Source organism: Macadamia integrifolia, chromosome 9 (genome assembly GCF_013358625.1).
Source record: "Macadamia integrifolia cultivar HAES 741 chromosome 9, SCU_Mint_v3, whole genome shotgun sequence".
In the NCBI taxonomy this organism is placed as follows: domain Eukaryota; kingdom Viridiplantae; phylum Streptophyta; class Magnoliopsida; order Proteales; family Proteaceae; genus Macadamia; species Macadamia integrifolia.
The window spans coordinates 38,031,471-38,056,613 of NC_056565.1; the positions used below are offsets into that span (position 1 = coordinate 38,031,471).

The 25,143-nt window shown below is 41.2% G+C and overlaps 1 protein-coding gene across 4 annotated transcripts in view; it reads right to left on the reverse strand.

Moving 5' to 3' along the window:
* LOC122089195 (protein CMSS1) overlaps positions 1–25,143 on the reverse strand; it is a 51,127-nt gene that overhangs the window by 8,476 nt on the left and 17,508 nt on the right. For 3 of the 4 annotated variants that reach the window (XM_042658734.1, XM_042658732.1, XM_042658733.1), the window contains exons 4-6: positions 19,633–19,682; positions 4,723–4,836; positions 4,481–4,620 (exon numbers count right to left, since the gene is read on the reverse strand). In XM_042658734.1, coding sequence (XP_042514668.1) covers positions 4,497–4,620; positions 4,723–4,836; positions 19,633–19,682 — 288 coding nt within the window. In that variant the 3' untranslated portion in view covers positions 4,481–4,496. The remainder of the gene's footprint in view (positions 1–4,480; positions 4,621–4,722; positions 4,837–19,632; positions 19,683–25,143) is intronic. The other variant, XM_042658735.1, reaches the window with a different exon arrangement.

Sequence of the window (25,143 nt, forward strand, 5' to 3'; positions counted from 1 at the left end):
AAGCTTTCCTCTGATCTGAAATCTGGGGTAAAGCTTTGTAATCTCCAAGTCTCTTGAGATCAACTGAGCACATCTCCAAACTCCAAGTATTACTCGACCAAGTTGATGTTGAAACAAATCTGGCGTTCATTGGGATTCAGCCTTGTTCCTCACCACAGGGAAGGGTTTCAGCCTAAGGGCTCAAGGGTTTGAATCGTCTAGAGCCAAGCTTCCTTAAGTCCAAATCTTAGGGGTTAATCTTTTGGAACTAATGTTTCAACAAAGCTTTATTTTGGATCTGGTAATATCGCTCAGAACAGGGTATGGAAAGAACAGACAATAATAAGGTTGAAGAAAGAGAATGGAAGAAATAAAGTGAGAGAGAGACTGATATCGCAGGGAAGAAGAGGGCAGGGGAGGTGATCGCACAAGGGGGGTTTGCATAGATTAAAAGAGAAGGGGCAGGGGAAGAATCTCACAGATGAAGGAAGGAGAGGAAGAGAGGGGGTGGGGGAAGAGTCTCACAGAAGAAGGAAGAAAGGGTAGAGAGGTCGCTTGGAAGAAGGAGAAGGGGGGGGGAAGAAGACAGCAACGCAGGGGGGTTCCAATCAATTCATTCTTCGTTAATCAACTAACTCATTCCTTGGGTTACATGCCATACTTATATTAAATCAAAATAAAACTCCTAAGATTGAAATAGAAAATCTTAATTGCTTCTTAAATTAAAGTCTAATAAAATAGAAACACAATATAACTAAAAATTAGAAATTTCTACTTACCTAATAGCTACCCCAAAATAACCTAAAATAAAATATAACAAGTATTCTCAGACAAAATAAAATCATAAAATATTCTATTAATCTTGAACCCAAATTAGTAACTTGGAACACAAATTGGATATAGGTCTTGGTCCAGGTTCTGGAGCGGGTTTGGGTCGATCCATCAGAGCGCCGCTGCATCAACTCCCTTATTGTTTAGAAAAACTCGTCCACGAGTTTTATAGAAAGAGAAAATCAACACCACTCGATCAACATCCTCGATCAATGGCTCCAATGGGGTAAAGATCTAGCACACCTCGCGATCAATGGTCACAATCTTCTGATGGTCAACAAATGATACGATTTTGATCATAATCGAATGGTGGGGCTTCACAAATGAGATCGGGCCATCGATTAGTTCTTCAGAAGCATCCTTCATCGAATCGTCCCGTTCATCTTCAACATCGATAGCAAAGCTTGATGTAATAGTCTCTAGATGGGGGCACAGTTCTTGAGGTGTCGTCCCAATGTAATGAGTAACGTGACATTACTGTCCACCGGATTTCCAAATATGTGACTCTAGGGCATCAAGTGTTGTGTTAATGTCCTAGAGGGTAACAGCTTGTGTTTCCCTTTCTATCCTATATGCTTCCCTTTCTATCCTACTAGCAACCAATTATTTTTTAAAAGCTCTAATCATCTTCAACATCTCTTCATTCTATCGAAGTAACCGAGTCCACAGTACAGATGAGGGGGTGGTGTAAGCAACCATTGGAGTAAACAAGTTGACAGCAAATTCGCTCTGATACCAGATAATGCGGGGCCGGTGGGCCCAAAAATATTTGAACCTGGTTGACTGAGAATTTAAGCAAACCAGTGGCAATATTGTAATTTCTGGCACACTTTAAAACCCTATTAGAGTAAAATAGCCGAGTGGGGACAGATCTGGAATTAATTCCAAAGAGAACTCAGTTTTGGAAATTAATTTGGTGTTCTTTACAAAAAGTGGCAAAATTGCAATTATTGGAAACCAAGCTAAAAATTTGAAAACAAGTGAATGGAGAACGTGAGCTGAGGGAGGGGAATTTTTGGAAAGATGGGTAAGCTGAAACTTAGGTAATAACTAGGTAAGGGGAAGGGCAATAGAGGAAAAAGGGGTTAAATTATTAAATAGGGTAAACAACCCACGATTCTATTTTGGGGTTGTCTTCAACCTCTGGACAAAACTCAGAGGCGCTGGTTCTAAGGGGAAAATCTCAGCAAGCAAGCTTTCCTCTGATCTGAAATCTGGGATAAAGCTTCGTAATCTCCAAGTCTCTTGAGATCAACTGAGCACATCTCCAAACTCCAAGTATTACTCGACCAAGTTGATGTTGAAACAAATCTGGCGTTAATTGGGATTTCAGCCTTGTTCCTCACCACAGGGAAGGGTTTCAGCCTAGGGGCTCAAGGGTTTGAATCGTCTAGAGCCAAGCTTCGGTCCAAATCTTAGGGGTTAATCTGTTGGAAATAATGTTTCAACAAAGCTTTATTTTGGATCTGGTAATATCGCTCAGAACAAGGTATGGAAAGAACAACAGACAATAATAAGGTTGAAGAAAGAGAATGGAAGAAATGAAGTGAGAGAGCGAGACTGATATCGTAGGGAAGAAGAGGGCAGGGGAGGTGATCGCACAAGGGGGGTTTGCATAGATTAAAAGAGAAGGGGCAGGGGAAGAATCTCACAGATGAAGGAAGGAGAGGAAGAGAGGGGGTGGGGGAAGAGTCTCACAGAAGAAGGAAGAAAGGGTAGAGAGGTCGCTTGGAAGAAGGAGAAGGGGGGGGGAAGAAGACAGCAACGCAGGGGGGTTCCAATCAATTCATTCTTCGTTAATCAACTAACTCATTCCTTGGGTTACATGCCTTACTTATATTAAATCAAAATAAAACTCTTAAGATTGAAATAGAAAATCTTAATTGCTTCCTAAATTAAAGTCTAATAAAATAGAAACACAATAAAGCTAGAAATTAGAAATTTCTACTTACCTAACAGCTACCCCAAAAAAATCTAAAATAAAATATAACAAATATTCTCAAATAAAATAAAATCATAGAATATTCTATTAATCTTGAACCCAAATTAGTAACTTGGAACCCAAATTGGATATGGGTCTTGGTCCAGGTTTTGGAGCCGGTTTGGATCAATCCATCAGAGCGCTGCTGCATTAGTAAGCTTATGGGTTTTTGCTCTTGGTCCTAGAAGGCAGCCTCTAGGGAGCCAATCCAACCAGAATTTGTCAGTTTGGAATCTTTAACACCTCTAGTGCAACAGCGCAGAAGCCCATCCTTCCAGCATCTTTGCTTCTCTTTATTCAGGTGGTAAAGATTCCAAACTGAAAAATTTGGTTAGGTCCAAATTTTTGCTCCAAGAATCTGGCTTTGGGAACCCCAGGAGAAGAAGCTCGAGAAGCTTACCCACCAATGCGGGTAAGCCATCTTTCCGAAGACTTTCTAGCATAGTTTTTAAGGCGCTGGTAAGGCAATCTTGGCGTTGATGCGGTCTATAGATGGTAAGGCAATGTTCTGCCTCATGTGAAGTGGCGCCTTATGGTTTTTTTTTTTTTTTTTTTTTTTTAACACATTTTAAAATTACTTGATGAAGATTCCAAATATATATTTTTTATTGGTAGGTGTATGGTTTTTATTAACACTTGAGATGTATGGGATCAGCTTTACTCCACCAAAAATAACAAAAACAAATAAAACAAAACACAATTCACAAACAGGGTTTGGATTTTATCAAGGGTTTTAAGAAAGGGCTTTGAGAAGGAATCAAGGAACAAGGAAGAACCACTGATCCAGGCGATCATTTTGCTCCGGCAGCGGTGAGCTTCATTCTTCTTTGACAGGAGTAGAAATATAGTGGATGACCTTAGGGCTTAGGCACTCATTTTGGCATCATAGAGGTAAGTATAATAAATACTAGTATTTTTTGCCTTCTTTTCTTTATATTTATAATTTTGTTTCATAATTATGTATTTATATTATATGTTAATATGATTGATGATTGATGATTGATGATTGATGAAGATGAACTTAGTTTATTCACTTTATTGATTTGTTTTCTTGATGAATATCTTACATTGGTATGAATATGAACCTTTAATATTTATTTAACATCTGAGTAATAGGATTCAACTAGGATTTGAGCCAAATAGATTGGTTTTATAAAAAAATTACACAGGAACGCTTTAGTCGATAAGGCGACGTTTTATGCCTGCCTTATAGCTAAGGCGCTCCAAAAGACCCTCAAATGCCTCCATTGCCTTACCGCCTTAAAAACTATGCTTTCTAGTGATGAGAGCCTTGACCATGACCACTGGATCCTTTATTGCTGAAAGGGGTCGAAAAGAAAGCAATTTAGATGACTCCTAACATGCCAACTTTAGGCTGTCTAGCCAGATACTGGACTCTACAAATTTCCTAAATTTGATTGTGGAATGGTGATGATTTATGATGCATTTACCTCATTGGCTCTGTCCTTTTACTTGGCTTTAACAGAAGCCAATCAGATGACAGGATTACAGCTTCAAGGCTCAAGCATTTAATAGTGCCATCTAACATTGAAGACATAAGCATCCAAGAGAACAGCAACGGTGAAAACCTCAAACATATAACTGAATGAACAGAAAACATTATGGAAATGTAAGCTGAGCTACATGAATTATCAACATGATGCGTATATAGCAACTCAAAGTTAGTACCTTGGTGAACTGGGACTCATTCATCAGGAACTCCATTTGTCACCTCGGTGCCTACTGGTATAGGGCCATAGAGAGAGATACGTAAATCACCCTGGACCACTTGCTGGTGAAAATTTTTATAGAGGTCCCAGAACTCAGCACTGAAAAAAATAAGGAAATGGGAATTGTAATACAATGTCCAGGGATATACCTACTCAAAAACTAAGAAAACTACAAGGATATAGGGGTTTCCAATGTTAAACCTGACTTGTGGAAGAGTAAACAAGGAATATCCCTTGGCATCTGTTTGCATGTCAAGCACAATCAGTGCCAAACGTGAAAGCCCTAATGCATCCATGTCGATCAACTTCTTAATCCTGGAGCCAAAAAGGAGAGAAACATCAAAATAGAACTGACTGAAACAAGATGTAAAATTATAGAAAAATGATCAACTTAGACTGAATGTAAGGCACATCAATTGGAACCCAACATTATTAACTCAGTGCAGTAAATATGAGATCAGGCTGTGGATCTACCACTTTTTTTTTTTTTTTTTGGAGCTACACATTATGCCTATGGGACTAAAATAAGAAAAAAAATTAGGTTATCAACCAAAAAGAAGAGGTAAATGGAAGCAACAGCAATGCTCCCAGCAGTGGGATTAGAAATGTGGTAGTTAAGATTCATCACCAAGACATGTACCAACAAATGATCTATATTAGCTAGGGTCAACCAGTAGTAAAGAAGGAATAGATCGAGCGGGATGCTACCCATAAAACCAGAGCTGTGGAGATTAACTGGAAGAGTACTTCTTGAGTATTGCATGATTAACATATTCCTGTATACCTAAAATTTATGAAAAACATAGAATGCTGTCCATCTAATAACAGAAAATAGGTAATATGTGTACATGACATGTGGATGTTGAGATGGATGGGTGGCATGAGCAGAAAGTGTAAATCAGAAATAGAAACATTTGCAGGAACATAGAGGTAACACCACACAAGATGTCAGAAAGTTGATTGAGATGGTTCAATCATGTCCAAAAGGCAAAATGACTGTGTTGCTGAGAACTGATGGTGCAAGCTGAAGGAATTTAGATGATGGAAGAGTATTGGTAAGGGATGAGGACACTGTGAAGAGATGGGATGAGTATATCTATGACCCTACCAAATGGGGATGGTTCGAGTAGGAATGACACGGAAGATTGGATTATTCATCAAGACACCACACGTCATAGATAAATATGAAAGGTTGGTGTGGCGGAAGTTAAAGAAGCCTTAAGAAAGATGAAAGTAGGCAAAACATCAGGCCCAAATGAGATCCCAACAAAAGTGTGGAAGACCGTACGAGCATATGGAGTATATTGGTTACCTAACCTATTTAACAAGATTATGAACACACGGAAAATGCCAAATGAATGGAGGAGAAGCATTATTGTTCCGATCTACAAAAATAAAGGTGATATGCAGAGCTACAATAACTATAGAAGCATAAAACTAAGGAGCCATACCATGAACTATGGGAAAAAAGTCATTGAAGCCCACCTAAGAGAGACTCATCTCAGAAAACCAACTTGGCTTTATGTCAGGTAGATCCACAACAAAAGCTATTTACCTATTGTGAAGGCTCACGGTAGATCCACAACAGAAGCTATTTACCTATTGTGAAGGCTCACGGAAAGATATAGAGCTAGCAAGAAGGATCTCAATCTGGTCTTTATTGACTTCGAAAAAGCCTATGATAGAGTCCCTAGAGATTTAATTTGACACATTTTTGTGAAAAGTGGTGTGTCGAGTAAATATATGGATGTAATTAAAGATATGTGTGAAGGTGTGGTGACTAGTGTCAGATTTGTGGGAGGTCAAGGCAAGGAATTCCCAATAACAGTTGGGTTACATCAAGGATCAGCCTTAAGACCTTATTTGTTTGCGCTTATCATGGATGATTTAACCAAAAGCATTCAAGACGAGGTCCCATGGTGTATGCTCTTCGCCGATGATATCGTTTTGGTGGATGAGACAAGAGCAGGGATTAACGTTAAGTTAGAGCAATGAAGATCAACCTTGGAAACAAGAGGCTTTAAGATTAGTATATCGAAGATGGAGTATATGATGTGTAACTTTAGTCATACAATAATGGATAATGACACGGTGAAAATTGAGGAATTGAGGAGAGAGAGATACCACAAAGTAACTATTTTAGATATCTGGGGTCAACTATAAATAAATGTGACATAGAGGATAATGTTTTACAGAGAATTAAGGTGGGATGGATGAAATGGAGAGGGGCGACTGGAGTGTTATGTGACTGACGTATTCCTTTCAAGCTTAAAGTTTAAATTTATAGGACTGTTATATGACCGGCTATGATGTATGGGGAGGAATGTTGAGCAGTTAAAAAGTGTCATATACAAAAGCTATGTGTAGTAGAGATGAGGATGCTAAAACGGATGAGCGGAAAAACTATGAAGGATTAAGGAATGAACATATTAGAGCCGATTTGGGAGTTGCCCTAATTAATGACAAGCTCTGACAAAATCATATAAGGTGGTATGGCCACGTTCAACGGAGGCCTAGCTCCTGGGGATGCCCCAATAGGGAGTGATGAGTGATCTGATTCCAATTGGAGCTAAAAGAGCCAGGTGCATGCCTAAAATGACCATAAGAGAAATAGTGAGGAATGACATGCATAGTCTAGGTCTTCTCCCAAGTCTGACCTCGACTAGACCCTATTGGAGGGCAAGGATCCATGTAGCCAACCCCATTTAGTTCAGATTCTCCTGACTTGTTGGGTTATCCCTCCTCTTACTTTCATTTTTCATTTTTTTCATTTTCATTTTTCATTTCTTCATTTCTCCTACTTTGTTTGGACCTCAGTTTTTCATACTTTGTTTTGCATGGATCCATGTAGCCGACCCCAGTTGGTGTTGAGTTTGTTGATGCTGTTATAAGGCCTGCATAGAAGAGAGTAGGATGGTAGACAGGATTGTGTAGCGGGTCTCTACTAAGAAGATTAGGGCTTAGTTGAGTAATTCCAATTGTAATCAACGGTTACTGATCCATGAGAATTAAGGTATTTTAGTATGATACTGGTAGAAAGAATATAGCCCCTATTTTCCAATAGGGTATTCTTCCTCATCGGTGTCCTCCACAAGCCCAATGAAACAGTACTGAAGAGCAAAATCTCTGCTAAATCGTTGCAAGTACCAGATCTCCTGTTGTAAGCATCTGTTCTGTTGGCGGTTACACATGTTCTTTCAACTATTGTTTTGGTGTTCTTCCATAGCAGCTTTTATCTTTTGTTTTTCCCACGTTGATTGTGTGTTGAGACTTGATACAATTGCTATAGCCCTTAGTTAAGAGCTGGAGCTTTTGGGATAAGCGGTTGGAACATCACATCAAATCCAGGAAATCAGATGTTCGATTCCTAGTAAATGTGAGGGGTTTGTGTTATGTGTTGTCGTGCCCCTATGCTTTGTGCCCCTTGGTGCCACGTGATGATGTCACATGCAGAGTCGTGTGTGTGTGGACCTGCACGTATGAGGGGGTATTTGATATGTGTTGATATACATTGCTATAGCCCTTACTTAACAGCGCAAGCTTTTGGGATAAGCGATTGTAACAGCCTAAATATTTGATCTCTTTGCTTTGGCTGTACCTACTTCGTTGTACTTCACAGAATTGAAAGAACAGAGGTAGTTGCACAATGGCCTTTGGAAGTCTGAATTGACTGATTTTAATCAGTATACATTTGCTGCTTTATTTGCTGCTTTATTTCAAATCTCAACGGTCCTGGTGTAGGCAAAGGATACAAATCTGTCTGATTCGGCTTCATTAGTTCTAAACTCAAAGCATCAATGAGTTACACGGGTCACGGGATTAGCAGTTTTGGGATTTCTAATGTAATGAGGCAATTCTAAAAGACCAAAGGAATTGGTGTCCTATACAGGATTATGTGCTAGCTTTACCTTCTTAGGGTTTTTAGAAGGTTAAAGCAAGAATCAATATTTGGTTTCAATTTTTCAGTCCAAGTAGTTTCTAGGAAATTCTATTTACATGCCTACGTGACCTTCAAGTCTACATCTTTTGGAAAGTCTGAAAATTGTGTCGATCTTAAGAATAGAGGGTTTAGGGTAATTTAGTCAATAGATATGGAGTCTTATCATAATTTCAGTTTTTTGAATTGAATAAATGGAACATTAGAGGACTGGAAGGATAGCTATTCGGTGGAGCTTCAAGTGGGTAAATTCCCAGGGTCATAGCCTGAAGAGTTATGTTCTCACAGTCACAGCTACTGTTTGTTACCATTGTTTTTTCTATTCCAGTGTTATTTCAGATACTAACAGGTCCGATCAAAACCCATCCCTTACTCTGCTTTTTTTCCCGTGATAACCTGTTTGGACGTTGATGTAGGTTGAGTCGCAACTAGAACCAGTATTGCATCCCAGATCTGGTTCCAGGAAGTTCTGTCCAAATCTTGTTCAGTTTGATTTGGCTTGCTATGGTTCAGCTAGCCCATCGAGCCAGCCTAGATCTGGTTCAGTTTGTTTCCTTTTTGACTCCATCGATCCAACAATAGATTAGGTTACTTCTCTCCATCAAGCAGAAATATTTTCTCATCAGTTTTTGTCCTCGAAAGGTTCTTCTAGAAGCACTACAGCTCCCTTAGATTGAAGAAGAAAGAGACTTCTAAAAGCAGCCCCTTTAGCTCTATTGATTTCACCATCAATACTGCAATTTTGTCTTTTGTGAATGCTTAGCCCCCCAGTATCAATTTCGAAGGAATTTTGTTTCTATTTTATTATTAAGTCAGGTAGTAAGATTTGTTTCCTATTTTAGTATTTCTTGCTAGGCAAAGACTAAGTCATAGTTAGTTTCTAATTTTAAATCTTTCTTGGTTAGCAAGTTACGAAGTCAAAAGTTTTATTTCAGTTTTTTTGTTTCCAAATTTAGAATTTAAAATTGTAATTCAATTTCACAACGCTATTTGGTCAAAGAACGAAAGAGAAGTTTTTGAGAATCAAATTTTATGCTTGTTATGCATATTGTTTCCTGAGAAAGGATGATCAACAGCTAAAATAGCTGTGGGTGAGAGACCTAGGCTGAGATAGCCATTCCCCCCACCCACATCTATCCCTCTATCCTTTCTCCTCTCTATTTCTTCCCTCTTCTATTTTACTTGTTTTATTTGAAAGTTGAGTCACTAATCAAGCCCTGAAAAAGCAGCCTTGATCCGCCTAACAGCACCAATAGAATGAAGAACAGAACCTGCCCTGCTGCTCAGATCGATACTTTTTTCTCTTCGAGATTTCGACCTGCTGTAACTCCCAAACCAGAAGTCAGTTAGAGACAACCTTTGAGGGTTTTATTGGACCCCCTAGGAGAAAGACTCGACTAGCATTGGGGGCCTATCCGTGGGCTAGTTTGTGAGATATTACAAATCTCCCATGTTAACCCTAATTCTGCACTAATTCAGGTTAACGTTGTATGTCCTCAACCTGAGGTCAGTTCCTGCACCTGTTTGGAGGTTTTATCAAGTATTATAAGAGCCACACTTGACCAGAATATTGAGCCCAGATTCGTGAGTTATCAGGTGGAGGTATTTGATCTAATTTCTGAGTCTATTTCCCAGATCTGTATTTTCTATCGAATCTAATCTGTTCTAAGTGTTTGTTGGAGCTTGTTATGGACTTTACTGGGGCTGATTACCCCATGGTAATTTAGTCTGACATCAATTACTTGATGTAGGTAGGGTGACAACCCGAATCAGTATTGCAGCCCAGATCTGGTTCCAAGAAGTTCAGCCGAGCTCTGTCCAAATCTGGTTCAGTTTGATTTGGTTTGCTATGGTTCAGCCAGCCCATCAAGCCAATCTAGATCTGGTTCTGTTTGTTTCCTTTTCAACTCCGTCGATCCAGCAACAGATAGGTTACTTCTCTCCATTGAGCAGCAATGTTATCTCCTCATAAAGTTCTTCTAGAAGCACCACAGTTGTTCCGATCGATTGAAGAAGGAAGAGACTTCTAGAAGCAGCCCCTTCAGCTCTATCGATTTCACCATCAAATCTGCAAACCTACAATTTTGTCTTTAGTGGATACTTAGCCCCAAGTATCGATTTCGAAGGATTTTTTTTTTTTTTTTTTGCTATTTTAGTTATTAAGTTAGGTAGTAAGATTCGTTTCCTTTTTTAGGATTTCTTGTTAGACAAAGAATGAATTCTAGTTAGTTTCTAATTTTAAATTTTTCTTGGTTTGCAAGTTAGGAAGTTAGGAGTTCTATTTCAAATTTTTTGTTTCCAAATTTAGATTTAAAAGTTGTAACTCAATTTCAAAAGGCCATATAACCTTGGTTGATGGATTGAAACAGAAGTTTTTGAGAATCAAATTTTATGTTTGTTATGCAAATATTTTCCTAAGAAAGAATGATCAACAGCCGAGATAGTTGTGCTGAGAGACCCAGCCTGAGAGCCATTCCCCAAGATCAGCCTAACAGCAGCAACAGATTGAAGAACAGAACCTAACCTGCTGCCTAAATCAATACTCTATTATCTTAGCGATTTCGACCAGATGTAACTCCCAAACCTGAAGTCAGTCGGTCTGTTGGCCCCTCTAAGAGAGAGACTCAACCAGCATGGGGCCTGTCTGCGGCTAGTTTGTGAGATATTAAAAATCTCCCAAGTTAACCCTAATTCTGCCCAGTTCTGGTTACCTTTGTATCTCCTCAACCTGAGATCAGTTCCTGCACCTGTTTGAAGGTTTTATCAAGTATTATAATTTATAAGAGCCACACTCGACAGTCTCGACCAGAATATTGAGCCCAGCAGAGCCGTGATTAGTGGGTTATCAGGTGGAGGTATTTGACCTAATTTCTGTGACTATTTTCCATATTTGTCTTTTATATCGAATATGATGAGTTCTAAGTGTTTGTTGGAACTTGTTATGGACTTTATTGGGACTGATTACCCCTTTGTAATCTATTTTGACATCAAACCTAGTTATCAGCATACAAGTTTCATTCATAACTTAAATCAATCCCTTTCTGTTTCAGTCCATATTTGGCATATATGGAACCCCAAAATCTGTCAACCAACCCCTTTGGACGCCACCTTAACACCCTCTTTTTTAAAGTCTGTTTTATGCAATGCCAGAGGCCATACTCTATTCAAGTCACAACCCACTAGTGGGCCAATCACACTCCTTCATTTGTGGTGGATTTCAGCCATATTTTCGGACTGGTTGGTTCCTAAAGGTGGTTCAACCAGATTTTCAGCCTAAAAGAACGCCGGTTTATGAGTTATTCAGCCTTCTCCTAATCTGTTCTGCGCTAGCCCTAATCTGATACAAATTTTAACCCCGATTACTTACTTTAGGGTCAGAGTTTGTGCCCCCCCCCCCCAAAAAAAAAGAAGAAAAAATCAACTCCCCTTCAACGGATTGTTCATGTACCAACAACACCTTCCGAGTCCTGCAATGGATTGTCAATCAGTCAAAAATTATTTTTGAGCTACTCAAAATAAACTTAGCTGACTCGATGTTTCAGACTCAAGCCTAGATCAGCTTAGATTTCTCTGGAATATATTTTCACTCAAACAACCTGATTATTTTGTCCAGTGAAACTCAATCTCATAGGAGGCTTATGGACTATCACATTTGGAAACATAACATGGTACTACAAATATGATTTTGAGTTTGATCATGTCTGAGGATCTAGTCAGAGGAAGGCCAATATATCTCAGTTTACCAGTTAACTGAAATTTACAGAAATCAATTAAGTACATATTTATCGAGTTCAAACGATAGCAAATGCCTTCCCAAGCATGGATTGAGTTTGATCATGTCAGAGGATCTAGTCAGAGGAAGGCCAATATATCTCAGTTTACCAGTTAATTGAAATTTACAGAAATCAATTAAGTAGATATTTATCAAGTTCAAACGATAGCAAATGCCTTCCCAAGCATGGATTGATTTCCAATCATCTTTCCTGAGGTGGTTGTATCTACATCCTTATGAATCGAAATTCTTCTTTTATCAAATAATAAAGATGCCACCTCCATATTGCCCCTTGAATCTGGTTTCAGCTCCTCACCCTGAGAGCGACATCTCACTGCCAATTGACATCGATCCCTTGCCCCTTGCCGAAAATATGCCAACCTTGGAAACCTCCCTGACTCCCTCTTCCTGCGATACTCTCTCCACTGCCAACCTAACCTTAACCGATCGTCCTTCCTCTTATTCCATCCAATCCTCGGTTGGGCCCTCCTCTAAAATGCCCTTGGGCCTTACTGAGCCTCCTCTTAACCCTCTTCTTATTGGGCCTACCCACTCTTCTCTCCTAAATGAGCCTTCCCCGAATACTCTTCCTTCTAGGCCTCGAACTAAAACCCATCTCAACCATCCTCTCCCTTCGACTGAAGCCCATTCCTCTATTTTGGGCAACCCTCCCTCTCCCTTGGCCCACCGTCTTGCTCTGGCACTTAATACATCCAGGCCTACTACCAATCTATCCAATTACCCGACCCATGAGTCCATGTCCATCCATCCTGACCCTCACCCGTTGGCCCCTCCTCCTCCACCCGATCGCCCCTTGTCCCCTATTGCTGCCACTACCGCCCGAGGTACTACAAATATGCCAGCTCCCTTCTTCGGCAACGTCAGTTCAGCAAGCCTCCCTCGCACTGCCATTCCGAATCCCTCATCCGTCCAAGACACCATCTGTCATGCTTCCCTCGACACCGCGACTACCCAAGATACTGTTCGGCGAGATCAGGACCCAATTGATCTCATCGCCCCCTGCACGATGCCTTCTGATGAATCTGAGACTCACTGAGTTCCTGTTGGGCAGCTTGTCGACCAAGACCCCCCTATCCAAGCTGCCATCATCGTTCCTGCAGCCCCTCCGCCTCTCAGGAAACCTGCTCACACTTCGACCCCTCCTGGGTCCCTTATAACTGAAGACGCCATGACCCCTCCTGGGTCCTTGGCTACTGAAGGCGCCAATGCCCCTGCCATCGCTGTTCGGACTCCAGTTCAAGACCTTCTCTTTGATGCTTTGATCCACCACATCTCGCGAGCTCCTCTCGCCATTGTTGATGACCAATTAAGATCTTCTTGCAGGCCTGAAGCTCAAGGGCTTGCTCTGCACAGTGCAGAAAGGATCTCCCCCAACCCCTCCACTAATACTATACCCCCTATCTCCCCCATCCCTGAGACTACCACGACCTCTGCTCCTGAGACTAACTCGACCTCTGCCCCTGTGCTCCAGCTAGCCAACTTCACAAACCCCCCCCCAAATCCTCAACCAAATCCAAGCGTCCCCCCAAGTGCCTGCAACCTGCATCAACCAAAAAGTCCAGCCCGAAACCCTGCATCACCTCTGTTCAATCCTCTACCCCCAAGGCCACCACCACCCAACCTTCCCCCATTCGCGAATACCATCGCCGTACTAAGGGCTCCTCTTCTGCTAGCCAACAGCGTACCACTCTCAGTTCTTCGGAGTTTCTGATCCTATCTCCCTCCCCTTCCTCATGATCCCCTGGTGCATTTGGAATGTCCGAGGCCTAAACTTCTCAGCTAAACATTCATCCATCTGTTCCCTAATCAAATCCCCCCATGCCCCCCTTTGTTGCCTTTTGGAAACAAGAGTTCTTGAGCCCAATGCTGCCCGCATTGCCCCCTCTTGGTCTTTTCTCGCAAATTACGCCCATTGTCCCAATGGGCATATTTGGATCTTATGGGATCCTCTCCTTCTCAACATCTCCTCCTCAGGCGATTCCTCCCAACACATACACCTCTCCATCTCAGATTCCTCCGGAACCATCAATTGTTTTCTCTCTATTGTGTATGCCTTCAACCGTGTTGCCGAGGGGATCCCTCTCTGGAACAATCTCTGTTCCTTCTCCCCTTCTGTTGGCTCCTCCCCGTGGGGCCTCACGGGTGATTTTAATGTCGTCAAATTTAGGCATAAGAAAGCGGGGGGTGATCCCATTAACCTCCCCTCAGTTGAGGCCTTCAATGATTGCCTTGAGGACATTGGTATGAACGATCTCCGGAGGTCTGGCTCCAAACTTACTTGGAACAATCGCCGGAGTGGGTCTGATCACGTGGCTTGTAAGCTTGATAGGGTCCTTGTGAATGAAGCCTGGCTTGACTCCTTCCCCTCCTCACATGCCACTTTCGATCTTCCTAACATTTCTGACCACTGCCCCATCTCTCTCCTAGTTCTTCCCTCCACTTCTTTCGATCCCAAGCCCTTCAAATTCTTTGATATGTGGGCTTCTCATCAGGATTTCCTTCCCTTAGTGCGTGAGGCCTGGAATATCCAGGTTTATGCCTTCTCTTCCCCGCTTGTCTCCTTCTCTAGAAAGTTTAAAAATGTCAAGGCTGCCCTCAAAACCTAGAACACCCAATGCTTTGGCAATATCTCTGATAGAGCTGCCTCCTGTAAGTCTAGACTGGATGCTATTCAGATAAGACTGCAGACCGACCCCCTCAATCCCTTCCTAGCAGATGAGGTAAAGTCCCTCTCTCAGGAGCTCTCTACTCTTCTCGCCCAAGAAGAAAGCTTCCTCAAACAAAAATCCCGAATAAAGTGGTTAGAACTGGGTGATTCCAACAGTGCTTTCTTCCATCGTTCTATCAAGGCTCGAAAGAATGCTAACACCATTTCTCTCCTCTCTTCCAAAAACGGTGTGATGCTTAGTTCTTTAGATGAGATGAAATCTGAGGCCTCTCATTACTTCTCTGAGCTCTTTAACCCCTTGGCCGGTCCCACCCCCTCCCTACTATCCCTTGCTGATCAATAAATTCATTCCCGACCACCTTCTCCCCGGCCTTCAATCTATTCCCTCTGATGAAGAAATCTCCTCTATTGTCCTTTCCCATAAGGCTAACAAAGCCCCGGGGCCTGATGGGTTTAGCATGGATTTCTTTACCTCATGTTGGAACATCATCAAGGATGATCTTAACCGGGCTGTCAGAAGCTTCTTTCTCAATCTCAGCCAAATCAATGGTGTAAATCACACCTTTCTTTGTCTCATCCCCAAGACTGAGTGTGCCACCTCTATACAGGACTTCAGACCTATCTCCCTGTGCAATCTGTTATACAAGTTCATTGCAAAAGTCCTCTCCCTTCGCATCCAAAAGGTCATTGACAACCTCATCAATCAAAATCAATCAGCATTCATCTTTGGGAGGAGCATTGCCGATAACATCATCTTATGCCATGAAATCGTCCGCGGTTTCGAGCGTAAATCTCATGGCCCTGCTGCTCTCCTCAAAATTGATATTCATAAGGCCTTTGATTCCATCCGCTGGGACTTCCTCCGTGACACCCTCCTCCAAATGTCCTTTCTACCAAATTTTTTCAGATGGATCTTCGCATGCATCTCCACCCCTCGCTTCTTCGTTCTTGTCAATAGTAGCCCGAAGGGCTTCCATTCTTCAATTGGTATTCGCCAAGGCTGCCCCCTCTCTCCTATCCTATTCTATCTCTATCTAGAAGTTCTCTCTAGATCTATTTAATCTTCCACGGACCTCCACATCATCTCTCCCATCCCCAACTGCAAACCTTTATCCCTCTCCCATCTTACTTTTGCGGATGATCTCATGATCTTCTCGAAAGTTGACCCCGTTTCCATCTCCTCTATCATGGAATCCCTTCAGCTCTTCTAATGCCTCTCGGGTCTCCGCATTAATCTCCTCAAATCTCAGCTTTTCACCTCTGGTATCTTCGAGGCCCTCATTGCCCGCCTTCTTAATATTACAGGCTTCTCTCTGGGATCCCTCCCAATCAAATACCTAGGCCTTCCTCTCACCCCTGCAAGGCTTTCGAGCCACCATTGCAACCCAATCCTTGACCTCTTGCAGAAGAGACTCCAGCTTTGGAAAAGCAAGCTCCTATCCTGTGTGGGTTGCCTTGAGCTCTCCAGATATGTGCTCCAATCTATATAACTCTATTGGTCTGGGATATTTGTCCTCCCCCCCCCCACCATCAAAGCCATTGAGTCTCTCATCAATTCTTTTCTTTGGAAAGGATCTGATACATCCAGGTTCCTTCGTCCATACAGATGGAGCACTGTCTCCCTTCCTAAATCCAAAAGAGGCCTCAGCCTTAGGAAAATCAAAGACATGAATGAGGTGGGCATCAGCAAGCTTCTCTGGAGAATTGTCTCCAAGCAGAATAGCATTTGGGTCTCCTGGGTCTACTCCTACCTCTTGAAGTCCAACTCCATTTGGACTACTAACCCACGCCATGACTCTTCCTGGGTTTAGTGCGGCCTTCTCCGTCTCAGACCGCTAGTGCTGGAGGCCATTTCCTATTCCATTGGGAATGGAGCCTCCACCTCCCTCTGGCTAGATCCCTGGCAACCCTCCAGGATCCTACTCCATCTGCTTAGTCCAAGAACTATTTACTCCTCCAGGTTGGACAGATTATCTTCTGTCTCCTCCATCCTTCTTAATGAGGGGTGGGCTCCTCCCCCCCTTCCCTCTCTGAACAACATCTGGTCCTCTCTCCTTGCCTTCCCCTCTAGGCACAGAGATAGGGAGGATTCCATTCTCTGGAACCCTTCTCACACCAAGTTGTTCAGTTTCTCCTCCGCCTGAAACTTCGTTAGGACTAAGGCCCATCCCGTCCTTTGGAACAAAGTTCTCTGGTTCAAAGGCCACATCCGCTGCCATAGCTTCACAACCTGGCGGGCTCTCTCCAACTACCTTCCTACGCAATCTTTGCTCATCTGGCGTCACATTAATGTCCCCCCTCTTGTTGTCTCTGTTGGAGAGGAATAGAAGATATTGATCATCTGTTCTTCCCTTGCTCTTTCTCCTCCACTATCTGGAAAAAAGTGCTTTCTCGTTGTTGGCCTGCTTCCAGAAGAGTCCTCCCTCTCAAAAGAGAGTGGATTTCAATTGATATGACATTCCATGGCCCCTCCATTTGTGATGTTATCGACAAGCTCACCTTCTATGCCGCCATCGGTTTCTTTGGATGGAGTTAAATCTCCATAGATGGATGTCCAGCTCCCGCACATTCGACGGGATTTGGAAAGCCATCTCATTCGAGGTCTCCTCCAAGATTGCAACCCTGCCTCTCCGCACTGTCCCAGGCTCCCCCAAAAACAGGCATATCATAGATTCCTGGAACCTCCCAGCTTCCATTCTCCCCCCCCCCTTGAGGGGTTGTTTCCATTAGGATTTTGTCCCCCCTTTTGTTTGGGATTCTACCTTGGCTGGCTTTAGGCCTTCCCCACCCCCCTCTTCCCTTGTATATTTTCTTCTCTTGGGTTTATATATATATTTATTCATCCAGAAAAAAAAAAAAAAGGAATATTTTTGGTAAGAGAGCAAACATATGGAGCAAAACCAAGGATAAGAATTTCAATCTCAAGGCAAGTTTCAACCCAACTCAATATCGAGCTATGGGCCGAAACCTGCCAAACCTGGTAGAAACCAGGCATTTTTGGGGCAAAATTCAACATGTCATGGGCTTGCTGAAACTACCAAATGATGCCAAATTAAATTACCAAGCAGTAATCAGTCCCAGTAGGTCCATAAACTCCAATACGGGAATCAAGTCCAGTTTCAATAAAAAAAACTCAGGTCTAGAAAATAGGGTTGAATAGAGAAGATTTCAATTACTCATGAACCACAACTCAGATGGAGATGAATTTTGAGTCGAATGGAGATCCCATATGAGGGAACAAACCATCAAAATCTGAACAAATTCCGCTGGCCAGATTGAAACTTATGCTGGTTGCAACTTGCAAGAAAAAGGAAAGTTTAAGTGATTCTTCAAGAACTTGAGTTGGAAGCGTCAGATGATCCTCAAATTTGGATTGAGTCTCCCTCCTAAGGTAGTAAACAAAACCCTAAAATCCTGCAGCAATCAGAGATCTGATCTGGGAGATATGCACTCGAAATTCTTCCCGGGAAAAAATCTTGTAATTGGATTCAGTAGCCTGGTTGTGTGCTCTTCTGTTCAGCAACGCTGGGACTTTGTTCTCACAATAATAATGAATAAATTGAAGTAGAATAAGAGTAGAAAGCAGATAAAAGAAGTACAAAAGGAATAGATGTGGGTGGGGTGAACTCTCTCAGTCGTGGGTCTCTCACCCACAGCTATCTCAACTGTTCAACATCCTTTCTGAGAAACAAACCAGCAAGCAAAGCTCACAAATGATTAATCAACTTCTTGTTCAATTCTTACAAATAAAGGCCTATTTATAGATTTGGCCAGCTCATTACCAAATAGAAAGTAGTAGTAAATGAAACTAAACAAATAGGAAACTAATTACTAGGAAAAAAAAAATTTCATATGCTAACTAACTAGTTTGCTAAGAAAGAAGTAAAATAGAAACTTAGAATCTTCTAGAGACAACCAGCTAGGTCTAGTTACTAGTCAACTAAGAAAACACAAAAATAGAAACTAAGCTAAGGCTCCTAAAAGGAAACACATCTTGCTGCCGACCTAAGAAATAAAAATAGAAACAAACCTTCTCTTCAACTAAAATCAATGGGTGCCTTTTTCTTGCTGCCTAAGCCACTCCTCTTATAGGCAATAGAGTTACTATTCACGGGTAACTTATGAATAGTAATTTCTGGTTTAGGGCTGGCTTGATGGGCCAACATTGGGGCTGGCTGGTCCGGTTTGATGGAACCAGCAGCCCCCTTCTTTTGCAAACTCGATCTACATCACCGACACTAGCCAAAAGTAGTTGAAACTAGGCTGGTCAAATTTGGTCGAAATTGATCAAAACTACCGAAATGTGCAAAATTTCGTCAAAGCCAACAACATTTTCATTTTTTCGAACCATGGTTTTGTTTCAACCCTGCTCAAAACTGGGGAATTTACAACCAAGATTAGAACAATAAGCAAAACCAAACTTGCAATAGTCGAAGAAGACAAACAGAAAAATACCTAACACAATTCAGCCACTGGATTTGTGAGGTAATCATGCTCTAAACTCCCCCCCCCCCCCCCCTCTTATAGTCATGCATATTCAAATACCAATGGTGATTAAAAGCACATTATTATGGAAAATATATCCCCCATCCTTGTATATCTACAATACGGTGAACTAGTCTTCCATTAGAAAAAAGCTAGCCTCACAGCCGCACTCTCAAAGACCAAAAAGTCATGTAAATCGTTCAATTCTTTGACAAAATTGTATCTCACCTGCTTGGTGTACCACTAGCAATATTGACACGGCTCTTTAACAAGGAAACCTGCATCAACCAAAACAGAACAATCATCTTATATTTCACCAATCCAAGAGATACAAATGGGATTGTTTACAAGAAGTCAAAAACAAAATTCTGTGATTTCATACTAAGACAAGAGAAGTAGAAACAACTTGAAACAAAAACGCCTTATAATTTCTCTTTTCCATTATAAGCTTAATAAAGAAATAAACATAAGCCACAGATAAACACATCCATAAAGAAACAAAAAAAATTGAAGGGGAGTTCATGATATTAATTGAAGGGACAAAGTTTTCTGTCCGAGAGCGTCCCCTGCACCATTAATTGAAGCGACAAAGTTTTCTGTCGGAGAGCAGCCCCTGTGCCACAGACATAGGGGGCACACAATGACCACCGTGCCCCTCTTGGGGGGACATGCCCTTGTGTTTGGGGGCAGGGGCCGCTCTTGGACAGAAAACACTTGCCCTTAATTGAAACAGGCCCCTATTGAAGATTAATGAGACAGATTAACTTTCAGTACAACTGCCACAATGGCACTAGACCAATTTGGGGTATCTTTGGACATGGATTCTGGATTAATCTCAAGGCAAAGAACCACGAATGAAAGACTTGAAACTGCTAAATTTCCTGTCAATTAAACTCATGGTTCAAGGTTTCGGTTTCTCACTTTTTCCAGCAAGTTTCTGGGTTTGGTTTTGGTGGCCACATTGGCCACGTTAGGTCTTGAAACTTGTAGAACGGCCTAGTTTAGGCCTTCTAAACACAATGGAAACATTAGATTTTAAAAATCACACTCAAAATAGTAGTTGACCTCGGACCCTAGGCTCGTAGTCCATGTTGCATACAATCTCTACCCTTAGGCTATTCCACCCAATCTTTAGTACTAGAACACATATAATTTAAGTAAAACAACTTAAATAAGCATTAGGAATTAAGAGACATCAACTTATAAATCATTTAATAAATCAGGCATCATAGATGGTTGAATCATATATACTGATTTACAAAGTCACATATATTAGAGTAAACAATAGTGCAATACATGTGGATGACTCACCTTATGCCCATCCTACAGTCCCAAAATCCTAGTATTGCTGATAGGGAATCAAGTTTTCCTCCGACTGAATCACAAAAGTTGGGTACGATTTTGTTATTGTTGAGCAATAAAGCATCTTGTTCCAAGCTTCTTTCGGTAAGATTTGGCCAAAAAAAGGAGGAAATAGGAAAAGCAAGTGGTTTTCTTCACAAACAGGTCAAACTAGTCGAGATAACTGAGACTGGATTGAATTAGAGTCTTTATATGAAGTGGTGATGCAGATCCGGGTTCCAAAACCAGAATCGAATCGCTTATGGGCCCACAAGATTGATATATAGCGGCAAATCCATAATATCCTAAGCTAAACAGGTCTTTAAAAGTAAACTAATAGCAACTGGAGTAGTTCCGGAATTAGAAATTTAAAAGAGTGGGCTATTCTGGAAATTAAAGAGGGGTAAATAGAATAAAGTTCAGGCACATGGGGTTTTTGATGTAATTAAGATAATATGTCCTTGTGATTTTTGAAACTTGCCTTCTTCAATCTAAGAAACCCACAATAGAACATAGAACCAGCAAGGATGGGTTCTCTTGCAGGAAGGATAGCTCTCTGCTGGGACCCCAATCAAACCTGGGATTTCAGGCCTAGGATCGCACCTTCCAGCTCTATCAAGCCCAGCAATACAAGTTGCAAACGTCAAGGGACAATGAGTATTAACCTCCGCAAATCAGACCTGGCACACGGTACAAAACCAGATCTGAACCAGGTTTCGAATCTCTCAATAGGAGGACCTCTTGGAGATGATAATCTAGGGTTAAGGTCACCCAAGGAGGGGAAACCTTCGACCAAAACCTCAGCCTAACGAGATTAAGCACCAAGGAGATCTGAGAGCTTGATTAGGGCTGCAAATATCACCAGAATCAGAGGATTTCCGGCAAGGAGAGTACAGAAGAAGAAGGAAAAGGAAAAAGGAAAAGAGAGAGAAGAACAGAGGAAGGAGAGAGAGCTACGCATGCCTCTTGGCATCCAATTCTCAAAATCTATTCCAATCGTTGGCTACATTGGAGTATTCAAAGACTTAATGGTCCTACTTTCCTATTCTAAAACCAAAACAAACTTTTGCATCTAATCTAAAATAAAAATAAAATCTCACTCAAATAAGAATAAAATTTGACTACTAAACTAAATTCTAACTCTAAAAAGGAAAGAAATCAAATCAATCCCAATTAACTCAGTCATCCAACTGCATCAAGTGGTATGTAAATTTTTTCCTAAAACATAGCGATATGAAATATTGGAGGAACTGGTATGTAACTTTTTTCCTAAAACACAGCGATATGAAATATTGGAGGAACCTTTCACCAAGGAGCTGACTTTTGACAGACTAAGTCAAAATTCAAATCAAATAAAAACTTAGCCACGTGAAATAGAAATTGAGTCTTCAACAAGTCCAAATCTGTAACAAGAGGTTGGTAGACATTCAGTTCTTCCCATATGCCTTTAACTGCACTATAGTATTCTCCCATTTGACTTGTAACCTCGCCTAAAATTGAAGTTTTTCTCATAGAGATCATATATTTGGGACATATTTTTATCATGAGAAAAACTCTTTCAAATCAACCTAAACTCCTTTGGTTGTCCAATGGAAAAAAACATTCGCAGCAATAGATGGATCGATACTATTCCATAATCAGACTAATAATGTATCATTCTCACTCATCCAGTCATCAGAGTTTATTGAACCAGCAAACGGAGGTGCTGAAGTTAAATACTTCAATTTGTTTTTGGCATTAATATAAACTTTCACAGCCTGTACCCACAATAACTAATTAGTTACACCATATAGCTTGATAGAAATAATTTGGACATTAATAAATGGTTTAGAATTACCCATTATAGTAAAGCAGAGGTAGGTTCAGCACCAAGAACAAATCATAATACCGTCCAACCACAAGGCAGACAAAAAAAAAATAGTAGACAGATCCCAATTGCAGATTAGAAATATATTGGAATTGCCCCACAGAGAAAAGAATTAAGTATAACCATATCTCTGACCATAAACATAAACAATAACCAGGCAAAGGTAGCAATAATATTGAAAATCCACTTAAATTCAGGAACAAGCCATAACCAGAAGTTTTGAGTAGAAGAGGACAGAACTGCAGGAAGCAGAGAAAAACCAAAATTGCTAAGAAGGCTGTGAAATCCCTTGGGGCAAGAGTTGTCTAATAGTCTCGAAATTTTGGTCGAGTATCTTTATGAGGAGAGTATACCTGCAAACTTTCATGGAGTTCTGATATGACGAAGTGGACTTTTTGAATGAGAATTCTTAAAGAACTGCAGCAAACAAGGTTAGAAGTCCTAAAATTGAGATTAATCGACCACTAGAGACAGTAGAGCAAGTCTACAAAGTTGAAATGGTTCTGGCAAAGGGAAGATGCCTACTCAAGAATTTGTCTTCCACAAAGATTCCTCAAATTGAATCACAATATCAGAAAATTGATCAGAACATATCACAGAGAGTTGATGCGGATCCGGGTTCCAAGGACTGAAATCGGATCGCTTAGGGCCCACAAGAATGATAAAATATCTCAATAACAGGTTGAGGGGCAATTTTGCAAATTCAGGAATATTCAAGCACTTAAAAGAGTGGAAAGTAACTAATAGGGTCAAACTGGAATAGAAAAGTAAAAGAGGGGGTATTCTGAAATTTACCAAAGAGAAAAGAGAATATTAGAACACATGTTTAGAAAAAAAGGGGGTTCAATGTAAATATACCTAATTAAGGGACTTAAGAATAAAAGAAGAAGGTCATCTTCTTTCTTCTCACGCTGCTAACCAGAAACCTTGCTGGTTTCGGTTGATGGAACTCAGCCGATAGGCCTCGGTTTGGCCTGAACTTCCAAACGAAGAGTCGCAACGACAGGACGACAAGGTCTCCAGCACCAGCAAACCTCGACTGTTCAGATCTGAACTCGTATTGAACCTGCAACTGGACTTGGCGATGGCAGAACTCAGACCTGATTCTGGTTTGGGTTTCTTCACAGCAGGTTCAAGCTTTGGAGGGGAACTTCTAGGATTGGTGTCGCCTAGGGGAGGGTTACCTTCAATCAAAGTCTTGGCCAAAACAGCTAACACACAAAGGAGCTCAAAGCAGTTGAGTACAGCTGCAAGTATCGCCCAGAAACAGAGTATTCCCATATCAGAAAAGTAACAGTGACTACAATAAAGAATAGAGAGGAGAAGAAGACAAGAGAGGGAGAAGAAGAGAAGATCAGAGAAGAGAACAAAGAAGAAGAAAAGTTCAGGGATGGGAAGGGGGAGATGTAAGCTTCACGGCAGCCATGAAATTCATTCCAACTTTCAATTCTTCAAAATAACTTCAAATCTGTCCACAGTGGACTACACAGTTGTTTATAATGACACCAAAAAGAACCTACCTTCCTAATCTGAAAAAAAAAAAAATTAAACTTGCATCTAAATCTAAAAGAAATAAAAATCTCACTCAATTAAGAATACCACCAAACTAGTTCTAGCCCTAAAAAGGAAAGTAAACAAAAGATATTTCTAAATCTATTGCTCAACTGCATCAGCTCTCCCAATCTTAAAAGAACTCGACTCCGTCGAGTTAGGTCATGCTCCCAAGATTCCCTTGTAAATCGCTCGCCGATGAGGTGGCATATATCTCGAAACAGAAGATAGGAACATAACTCCAAGAGGAGGGAGAGTAGGCTAACGGGTCACTAGAGTAGGAGTCAGCCGACGATGTGGCATGTCTGATAATGCATGTGGCCTCATTAAATACATACAACCTCCTTGCTTCACCTTGATGGTGTTCCGTCCATGTCGCTGCCAAAGTCACCTTAGAAGAATGTCGCAGTGCACCAAAGGGGTGACCAAGCAAGTTACATGGTACTGTAATGGCCCAAACTGTAAATGTACTAGAACAATTGCAGTGGCCTCTTATCAAGCTATGGGTCCAAAACCTTGCACATGAACCTTCTTGAAGAGTTGCTTCTGCGGAAGGTTGTATGCTCGAACAAACTTAGCAGATATAAAGTTTGTTTCTGCCCCAGTATCAACAACTATGTGAACATCACTAGGTTTAGAACCGTGCAGAAGAGTAACCTTCTGTCTAAAGAGAGGAGTCTTGTCAACTAGTCTATTTGGAAAGGATGAAAAACTAGTTGAATGAGCTTCCACATCCTCATTATCATCATCGTCAATATCTTCATTGCCATGTTTAGTATCAACTGGCTCGTCCACCACTAATCCATCCTCGATCATGTTGCACACCTTATCACATAAGCATTTGGTACTCTCAGTAAGCTTTTGAGATTCCAATCGAAGTTCTTGAGATTCCGATCGAAGCTCTTTCAATCCATCATCAAATTTCTTCTTAAATTCTTCAATAAGAGTAATAAATTCAAGGCAAAACGCTATTGAAGTAA